The 10,717-nt window shown below is 33.5% G+C and overlaps 2 protein-coding genes across 2 annotated transcripts; both read right to left on the bottom strand.

Annotated features, from left to right (window-relative positions):
- Positions 1-1,429: 1,429 nt before the first annotated feature.
- LOC21385955 (DNA replication complex GINS protein PSF3) lies at positions 1,430-3,920 on the bottom strand. The gene is made up of 7 exons (XM_024172162.1): positions 3,860-3,920; positions 3,514-3,698; positions 3,357-3,425; positions 3,145-3,245; positions 2,673-2,765; positions 1,723-1,862; positions 1,430-1,630 (listed from the first exon to the last, which is right to left on the bottom strand). Exons 2-7 carry the CDS (start codon positions 3,556-3,558, stop codon positions 1,521-1,523), a joined length of 558 nt encoding a protein of 185 aa, XP_024027930.1. The 5' UTR covers positions 3,559-3,698; positions 3,860-3,920; the 3' UTR covers positions 1,430-1,520.
- A 2,181-nt stretch (positions 3,921-6,101) lies between these two features.
- LOC21385956 (GDSL esterase/lipase CPRD49) lies at positions 6,102-10,442 on the bottom strand. The gene is made up of 6 exons (XM_024172159.1): positions 10,106-10,442; positions 8,862-8,939; positions 7,862-8,002; positions 7,471-7,547; positions 7,233-7,382; positions 6,102-6,738 (listed from the first exon to the last, which is right to left on the bottom strand). The coding sequence occupies exons 1-6, from the start codon at positions 10,214-10,216 to the stop codon at positions 6,525-6,527; spliced, it is 771 nt and encodes a 256-aa protein (XP_024027927.1). The 5' UTR covers positions 10,217-10,442; the 3' UTR covers positions 6,102-6,524.
- Between the last annotated feature and the right edge of the window lie 275 nt (positions 10,443-10,717).

Genomic DNA, 10,717 nt, shown 5'->3' on the forward strand with positions numbered 1-10,717 from the left:
GTTAATATAATTACAATATTATAAAACATATTATAATATTACATAAGAAATATTTCAATTATAATATAATTAAAAATTACAACTATAATATAATATAATATATAATCATTATTATATTATATTAAACAAATATATTATAATTAAAAAATTATATAATCATAACTTGTGTAATACACAATAATAGATAATAATATTAGAATTATTAAACTATATTAATTATTATATTATTATTAATATAATAAATATAATTATATTAATACAATTTAATATATAATATTATTATGAAATAATAATTATAATATCAAATTATAATTATAATACCATATTATAATTATAATACCATATTATATTATAAAATCATAATATTTGAGTTATTAATATAATTATGATATTATTTGTTGCAATATTATTATTATATTATATTATATTATTGTATTATTATATTATATTATATTATATTACGAGTTTAAATTTTATATTGAGAAAATTGTAAATTTTACTAGGAGTATTATAAGTATTATAAAAGTTTCATTAATTGTATTATGCTGATTCCTACACAATTTAAAAGTTAAAATTGCCTTTGAGCTGCTTCTAATTTTGACTATAAATTCTTTAAAAATTCTTTAAAAAACATTTTTGAGAAGATTTACTAAATACTAAAATCAATTTTTGTTACAAACAGAAGCTGATTTTAAGTGCGAAAAGCAATACCAAACGCAACCTATAACTCTCACTTTATACAAGTAATAATACCATCAAATTCAAATCTTGTTAGACACACACGTATTAACCACTTAAATTAGCCTCAAGTGTGGTTTTGAATTTTGAGCATTTATTTGCAGCTTTGCGATAAAAGAAGTCGATAGCTATAAGATGTTTTTGATTTTTTTTTCCCTTTTATATTCCCATATACTTTCAAATTTCACTCTATCCACAAGGGCTAAGACCAGAATTTGACGAGTTGTCAAAGCAGAGAAAACATGTCCCGCCTATTATACCATAGCTTTTTTGAGGAATCGATCGATCAGGAAAAATTCCAATGTTTTACAATTACAGAAATTTTGATATTTCAGCACGGTCCTTTTGAAGGAAACCTGACCAATAATATTACTTCAGTACCCAACTTTCCGATTATGGAACTGCATTTTAAGAATCTAGACCAATCACAGACCTTAGCCGAATACCACTGAAGAAAGTGGTCATACAGCCAGAATTCAGTGCTGAAGTGGAATTAGATGCCAGCTTTTCAAGGCTTGAAGTCACTAGCCCAAACTTTTCAACAAAGCGCAAAACTCTCAGATATCTCTTGGCAACTCTTTAATAAATAGCCAACAACAAAAAAAAGAAATGTTATAGCAGTAAAAAGGTTGTAATATACAAGAGTATGATTGTATTTAATAGTCAAATACAAACTATGAGTCATGCGTGTGCATAGATCATCTATTTCTCAAACTTACAGGAAAGAATCAATGTCGACATAATGATGCAAAAGAATGCAATCTTGAAGTTGGAGAGAGCAACTATTCTGTTGGTTTCCTCTTCCTCCCAAGAACAGCTGCTTTCTGGAATCTAGGACCACCGATCCGCCATTTCTTAAAGGCAGCCATTGATGATTGAGCTGCCTCATACACTAAGATACACAAAACCATCAGACAAACTACAAGCATTCAGAATTACGAATTACGATAAACAATATGCTAAAACATGTTGTATGAGTCTCACAGTTGGTCTCTTCTTTCGTTAAGACGGTCAAGGATTTGGAAGCAGCTGCAAATGCAGCAGTGTGTGCCTTTGCCAGGACTTCCTGGTATCTGTTCTTAAATGCAGACAAGAGGAAGGATCCCATATCTCTATCACCAACTCTGTCCATAAGAAAGAAAAAAATACGGAAGAGGCTAGTTACAGTCAGTTTTGGCCAAATGAAGATTAGCTGCTATAAACCGAGCATATTAAAATAATCCCTGCGTGTGCCTGTAATGTGTGCATAACTGTAATAATTACAGTGTAATTCATACCACCAAGTGAGCTTATCCATCTATCCGAATCACACGAGAAAGATAAGAAGAGACCAACATATGTCTAGTATGCATCTAAAGCACGAAATATTCTGTGGTGCCAAATCATATCCTATTTGATAGCCCTGGTAATTTGCATTGGCAATATTAAAAAGATAACCGGGAAAGAATCACGTCATATGCATTATACAGATGATATTAATGTCCAAACTGTAGGTTTGGTCAGCGTCGAAACAGTACTCTCTGTAGATCATTCCAAGCAATTTTGATGCTCTCAGCATAATTGATCTTAAAACATTATAGTGTGTCGCACTTTGCTTCCATATAACGTAATGGAAGGTGATAAATTGGTGATGTCACGAAACAATTTGGGTAGGATCACATAAGGCTTTATTGTGCATAACTAATCATTCAATAAACACTAATTCCTCCTGTGAGTGCAATGCCCACAATCACATATTGCACATACAAAAAGACAGGAATGCAGTGCAAAGGTTTTCTTTTGTTGGATTCTTGACACGTATTCTTCCTAAATCCCATTGAAAGCTTTATCTCTTAGACCATATTTTCTAAATAGGACTCACACAGCACAAGCTAAAATTGATTAAGTTAGTAAGTTACGCATGCGAAAAGAAAAGGGGATAGGAAGAAACTGACAGTGGTGCTATTTTGCATCCAAATTCATAAAAGTATGGACACCGAGATCTCAGATCCACGCATGCAGCGTCGGCTCCAAGTTCTAGCCTGGTTCTGGTATTAGAAGAGAGAATGAAACGTTAATAAGAGACAAATAGAATTAATAGCGCCAATCACTTCTTTTCAACTTTGAACTTGCTACTCATTATCTATGAATAAAATAAAATGGGGGTCGGAAAATACTGAATTCGGTTGGTCTTCATCTAGCCATATTTAATACTATAACCATAGAAAAAATAATAATAATAACACATAAACTACCAGTGAAGGGTCATCAGCAGAGTGAAATGATTTAATATCTTTATGATCATAGAACAGAGAACAGCAAAAACAAAAATAAAAAAAACAATCCAATGGAATTCAACCATAAAAAGTTCTATAATGTAGCCATGTTCAACGGGGATTGGAAATGCGAAGTTATTATGACAATTACTTTTGATTGAAACACGGAGGGAGCTTCATCGTCGCTATTTGTCTCAAGTGCAACTCATGGGCAAGCCAGAAAGGCAGCTCTACCTTCGAACCCGGTTCAACCTGAAACGAACAAACAATAAAAAATATCACAAAAACAATTTTAAAAATAAATTTGAAAAAAAAAGTAAAGATTCATTCACAGCCAAAGGCGAATCCAATTAACGAACTTACACTATCCGTTTCAGAACTGGGATCTATTCCCACTCCATTCACCGCCTTTTGGAACACGACCGAGACTAGCTGTGAGCAAAGCAGATAACCACATTTAACAAAATATGGCAAAATTAGGGACTTTTCGAGACGGAATTGAGGCTAATTTAGCATTCACCTCTTCCTCCGCGAGAATATCGTCAATATCGTAGTAATTCGCCATTGCCGTGTGAAAACTCTTCGTTTTACCCTATGTTTGGTTAGAGAGCTCTAATCCACAAATCCAGAATTGAAAATGGAAAAGTAAGGCCACGGAAAATTAATTTCAGAGACTAGATGGAGAATCAAACGCAAGCCAAAAACCTGAATCCACCATTCGCACACACAAAAAAAAAAAATTAAAAAAAATTCAAGAATGCGAGAAATTATCAGAAATTCTATTACAGATCTGAAACGATGAACGAGAATTATAGTTCAAATTATCTGAAAATGGAGAGAAAATAACATGAAAAGTAGAGAATTACCTTGTGAGTGTAGGAATTAAGAGCTTACTTACTCTGAGCCTCAGTATGGCGAAGGAGCAATGATGAAAAAAAAAAGGAGGGAAACTCAAAAACATACCTATGGCGCGGAACTTGGGGATTCTTTTCATGTTTAATTCAGTTAATGAAAAAAAAAAAGAAAAAAAAAAAAAGGGGGATCAGAATTGTCGTTTGATCCACGTTTAAAATTTTGTTGTCGTTTTCGCGGAGCGTTAGATTTTAGCCCCGTTCATTTCGTTGATTCGAGTTTAGAATTCGAGTTTTGCTACAGTAAAAAGCTCTCACAAATAATCACATCTAACTTTTTTACTACAGTAAAAAACTCTCACATAAAATCACATCTCAACTCAAATTAAAAACTCAAATCAGTGAACTAAACGGGCTCGTTCATTTATCAAAATTTTGATTTGTCTTTCGAAATTCTGTTGTCGTTCATGTTGGAAAGTTTACATCTGATTTATTTCCTACATAATTTAATCTGTTGAATTAAGTTGTTCCTATGAAGGCAACACGTTGCTATTATATGAGGATTCTTGTCGTTTAATTCACTAACAACATGTCGGTTGTCGTTTGAAAATTTGTTGTCGTTTTTTGGAAAGCATACATTTCATCGATTGTCATTTAAAATTTTGCTTTTGCTTTGCTGGAAGTCGAGACTATGATGGTTTTGTTACAAAATAAAGAGATAAATGGATCATTTATTTTTTGCTTTGTTACAAAGAGATCATGTTAAATATGTTGTCGTTTTTAACATGGCAGCAATTACGCCTAATGAAGAATCTCAATTAATACAGTCCACAACAATTCATTTTCTTTTTCGTTTAAAAAACAAACTATTAGGATTTTGTTAGTTGGCAATGTTCATAAAAATTCAAAAACAAGTACTTTTTTATAAATGTCATTTTTGGGCTGATTATGAAGATATTTTGTTTGATTAATTGTTCTATATATGAAATGTTTTGAAGAAAGAAAGTAGACTTGGTGAATGAAAGATTTGAGAAATTTGGGGCAATCATGGAAACAAATGTACATTTGATGAAAGAGTTATTTGAGAAAAGAATATTAGATTAATTGTCTTAATGGGTTGATTGTATTTAGAGTATGTGAGGAGTTGATTATTGGAGACCTACCTTGCACGGGAGAGTCTGTTGGAGCGATTCCAACACCAACTCACCGGAATTGCAAGAAACAATAAAACTAAATAACAGTATGAACATAGAAGATTTGTTTGACCGAGGTTCAGAATAAAATTCCTACATCCTCGTTGAGCTCTTTCGCAGAAAAACTCTATCCACTAATCAGAGATTACACCCTCAATTCCTCACAACACAAAGATTTCCCCGATTACAAAAATCCACACCCAAGAGAAAAAACTAAGCGAATAACAAGATGAATTCCCAGTTGAAGAACAAATCGAAGAACTCCCAGACCCCCTTGTTCCCAAGCTTACAATTTCTCTCTCTCGAAATCCCTAGAGTTTCTCTCACTAAAATCTCTCGCAGAAGAATACTTCTCTCTCTGTCTTTCTTTAGTTCACCGTGGAGAAGAAAAGAGAAAATCAATTTCTCTGTTCGATGTTCTTGTTCTCATTAGTTGTTTTGGGGTTGTGATTGTTTATTCTTATCAAAAGGAATTTTTGTTCCGATTCCTAACAGAGTCCTTAGTTGGCATGGTAGAAATCATATCAATCTGTGAGTTGGAATTTAGTTGACCACCAAAATTGAAAAAGAGAATCTGAACTTAATTGGTTTTTGAGACCATATTCAATGTGGTGATAAGGGCACAAGATTGTTGAGAGAAAATCATGAAAATTCCTTTGTAGAGAATTGAGGAGGAAAATATAGGTGATCGTGTGAAAGATTAAAACCTTATATTAAGGTTTTGTTTCAGCTCACTTTGGACCACGGTTTTACAGAGAAATATTCAGAAAAAGTCTGTACATTTGTGAGCCTTCAAGAGTGTTCATTGAGTTTGTCCTTCAGGAGAAGGATTAGAAGCTTTTAAGAAAAAGCGCACTGCCAGTAGAAGAGAGTTCGCTATGCAGTTCAAAGACGAGTAGTACTCGTTGGACATGTCACTAAAGAGATTCATCACAACGGCAACAACATTAAAAAAGGAGTCTTTAGGTGTATAAATCCGAGTCGAGATTGTACTCAGTTTGACTTAATGGATTGTTCACTATCTGAACGTAGTCCCGTGGCGACAACATCATTTTCTAGTGTTCTCTATTTTTCTTGCTTTATTTCCTGCTTGATTACTTTAACGTCTCAGAGTATAATCAGTATAGTCAATCGTCAGTGTTCCAAATAGTGTTACAATACTCTGTAACACCTGAAAACAGACCTTTCACAAACAATACTCTAAGGCTGTTTTAAGTTTCCCGCCAAAAAAACAGTAATATTGTCTCTTAAGATATATATGTTCATATGTGTAACTGGAGTGCACATTGTAAAGTGTTTTTTTATGATGCACTATACAAAATAATAACACTTGCACTAGAGTATTAGCTCTTCCTCTTATCTTTTATACTCTCGCCTTGCTCTCCCCATTTTACTCAGTGTCTCGTGCAACAATAGATCTTCCTTTCCTTATTGAACATGTCCATCTCTTGAATTGGGAAAAAGCACACAGAAAGAAATCCTGCAAACTAGTCCCGCTGAATCTCTCTGTGAAAAGTCCACTCAGACGGATTCAGTGTCCTTTTCCCATCAGCAGCAACAAGATCATAGGACGAGTCCTCAGAAAATTCCGTGGGCACGGACTTCCAGTGCAAACATGGCTTCCACTCAGCACTCTTCAGTACCTTCAATATCTCCTCGACAACAATCTTGCTCCCTTCGGCGGATAAATGAATCCCGTCCCTGCAGAGAATGCAGAGAAAGTTAACTTTCCTTTTGAAAAGAAGGGAATACAAAACCAATTTTAACTATTGGCATTGGACATAATTCCTCAGTCTAAATTTCACATCTTGCACTCTGTCTACGGAATTAGTTTTTGAAACATCATAGACTTGGTCGTTGTTGTTATACAAATGACGAATCCAAAACTTATTGATAGATTGAGAGCAAGACAGAAAAAATGAACAGAGAATTTGTATCAGTTAATATGAAGCTACTATAGAAACCACAAATTTATCAGTTCCACACAGGCGCGGATTATGGAGTTCATCACTCTACTAGTACATGCCCCTCGAGCATTCAAGAAACTAGCAGATTTAGAAGGGACTATGTATATGGAAAGTGAAATTTGGGGTGGGTACTTACAAAAGCAAAGGATAGTTCAAAGTCACTTTGAGGCACTTTTAAAAGGAGCATTTTTGTGAAATGAGAAAGAAAACGCTAGAAAGAAAACTTACGTAAAGCAAGCATTCATCCAATCATCACTTCTCTGGAAGGCGCTAAAAAGATCAATAACCTTGACGCCTGTTTCCTGACCCACCTTTATGCAAGCTTCTGAATATTGTCCGCACAGCTCATTAGTTCTTACTAGCTCACTGAATATCCCACTGTTTTGAACATAAAATGCTTGCTTTAGAAATACGCAAAGATATAGAAGAGAAAAGGAGAAAAATACTGTTCAAAGGAGATGCATACCTTGTAGTTCCACAAACTTTCTCCTCATTTACTGGAGGACAAGTAAGAAAAATTATGCGTATAGAATCTGAAAGGCTCTGGCTTCCAAAACATTGTGTTAGAATTAGAAAAAAAAGTCGTTAAAATTTGTGGTGGCTCGAAGATAACTAAATGTAACAAAAGTTAAAATTAGTGTATCTTTAAACTTTTCTTGACCTGGATCTGTTCTTCCATTAACTGTTGAAATTAAGTATTTTCAGCAATTCACAACATGATACCATTTATTTCCTACACATTTGGGTGCTTGTTTTAAGCCTTGAACTTGATCGCTTGTTGACATTCTGTATAAACAAATTATAGACAAAAACACCTTTTCTTCACAATTTCCAAGGACAAAACATGAACAAAGTACCTGGAGATGTCTTGCGATCTTTTTCATGTTCTCTATGTATTCAGGAAGTGGTACGTGAGGGCCTAGGCCAGACGAGTGAGACCCCATCGAATCATTACCGCCAAAATAAACTATTACCAATGAAGGCTGTACTGAAGCATCCTACAAGCGATACGAAATATTTGTTAAGAGTCCGAGCACAACTTCAGAGGCAACTAAATCAAGGCTCATATGAGAAACTAATGTTAAGAATTAGACGCCCCAGTCCTTTGCTACCGAGAACAATAAAATCGAAGAAAACAAGCAGACAAATAAACAAATATAAGATTTACTGTGGTTGACTCTCAAAAGAGCTACATCCTCTTTCAACTTATTTCATTACAATAAAGAAGAAAGTTACAAGAGAAATCACACCTCACTTGTTTTCTCTAACCTATCTCTTACTCTCTTTGTTTTCTCTGATCTTTCTAATATACACGAGTGAAGACTCAAAGATACCCTTACTCTGCGTGCTAACTTTGCGTTAAAGTAATACTTAGGCTCCACACACTCAACAACTAATATTCCAGCGATGATAAAATTTTCTCACTCATAGCAAAGTTCGGTATAGTTTCTAATTTGTTTCCAGAGTCTCTTTTAAGTTATCTAGGAATTTTACAACTAAATGGGAAAAAAAACGTATTTAGCATCAGCCAAAAAGTATGTATAATTCAAATTCGAGGGTTTGCAAGTCACTTGTACATTCACATTGGAGAGTTACATGAGAATTGGAGAAGGGAAGTGATTTCCGCAAGAAGGGAGGAACAAAGTATATATTAACAATATCAACATAAAAATTTGGTGGTTCCAAATGAAGCCAATAATAATAAATTGAATCTCTTTTTTTTTTTTTTTTCCTTATAACATGGGTTTCCCCTAGTATTGCGAGCACACATCTTAAAAAGAGTCGATAAGGTATACTAACAAGGCTTCATAAATAACCTCAAGAGCCATTGTTTTGGGGGCTAGTAAGTGTGAATACCTTAGGAAAAACTTGATCAAGGACCTGCAGAGCACGCCTTGAGTTCCACCCGTAGTACCCTCTCAACAATATATCTGCCTACAAAAAATGACAACAAAATTTGATGTGCTAAAACAATTCTAGAAATGCATTAGCAAGAATTTACAACACTGATGCGAGTTTAGAATTCGAGTTTTGCTACAGTAAAAAGTTCTTAAAAATAGTCACATTTAACTTTTTTCCTACAGTAAAAGACTCTCACATAAAATCACATCTCAACTCGCATCAGCGAACTAAACGGGCCCAACATCTGTCTCAGCAACTCGAATAAGATCGTCACACTGAATGAGATTAACTGTCCTATACATAGATTTGCATTACTTTTTCGATTTTCAACCGGTGAGAGAGACTCAAGATAATACTAACAAAATTAAAAATTTTTAAAAAAATTTAAAAATTGTCACCTACTCCAAAAAAGAAATAGTAAAAATTACACCACATGGCATATGCTTACAAGAGTGAAATTGAAATATAATAATTTTTTTTGAAATATTTCAGTAATAGTATAATTATTATAACAATTGTCACATTTCATGCTACATAATTACGTAGCTATACGTATTATTATAGTGAGATTAATTTCTACTGTGTGTAATATTATATATATATATTTCTATTGTGTGTAATGTGACTGTTTTTAAGAATTTTCAGTAAAATATTATAATATATTATATATATATTAATTTCTACTGTGTGTAATATATTATATATAAACATTTCGTAAGATTATGTATGTTTAAGTTTTCTGGAAAAAAAAAAACCAAATATCACGGAATATGATTCTGGAAAAAGTTGTTCTCTTCTATGCTGAAATTAAAACACTTGATGAAAAACCAAAGGCTAAATTAAAGCTTAGGATGTTTAGTTCGCTGATTTAAATTTTTAATTGGAGTAAAAATATAATTTCATGTGATTGTTTCACAAAATGAACGGAAAAATGAGCGATTGTTGATAAATGCGATTGTTTCACAAAATCTTTTTACTGTACAGAATTTTAAACTCAAATGAACGGAAAAATGAGCGAACTAAACAGGTGTTGCTCGGAAGAAAAGATTTTGTAGCTGTTGTTAACTTTCACGGCGAAATAAGGATGATCCAATTACGAATCCTGAACAGTTTCTACGTAATAAACCAGAGAAAAGAAAGAAGGGGAAAAAAAACTCCATTAACAAACAAAGCAGATATAAGAAAAGAACAGTACATACTTTGCGAGCGTAAATGTCAGAGAGCATAGCGCCCCAACCGCCATTGCTGTAGCTCAGCTGAACAATCGACGATCCAAACAGAACGAATTGTGGTCTCGCCGGACCCACCATCTCTCTCTCTCTCTCTTCGAACGGAGAATTAGGATCAGCTGCGACGCTGGTTGTACAATGACCGAACAAGGAGCGAAGAGGAAGTGAAATAAATAAAAATGGAAATTCTTTTTTCTTCTCTATCCCATAACCATTTATGTATATTATTACTTTGAAATGTGTACGACAAACAAAGTTTTGTTTGCAGGAGGAAATACTTATGTCGTATTTAGTATAACGACAATTATGTACCTCCGCTCCAACCCAAGACGTAGATTTAATGCCGTTATTTTCAAAGGTATATTTATATTATGCTACAAATTTACAATGACCATCGGATTCGATTGATTTATTTACATTCATTCACAGGTAAAGGGTAAAGTAGTATTCATGTGTAAAATCATGAATTTACGTGGCTTCTTGAATGACTTGTATGACAAGTATGGCTCTATGTGACTTTTCAATTCAATTATTATTATAATAATAATAATAATTATTATTATTATTATTATTATTATTATT

The sequence above is a fragment of the Morus notabilis genome, unplaced genomic scaffold (genome assembly GCF_000414095.1).
Source record: "Morus notabilis unplaced genomic scaffold, ASM41409v2 Scaffold1687, whole genome shotgun sequence".
In the NCBI taxonomy this organism is placed as follows: domain Eukaryota; kingdom Viridiplantae; phylum Streptophyta; class Magnoliopsida; order Rosales; family Moraceae; genus Morus; species Morus notabilis.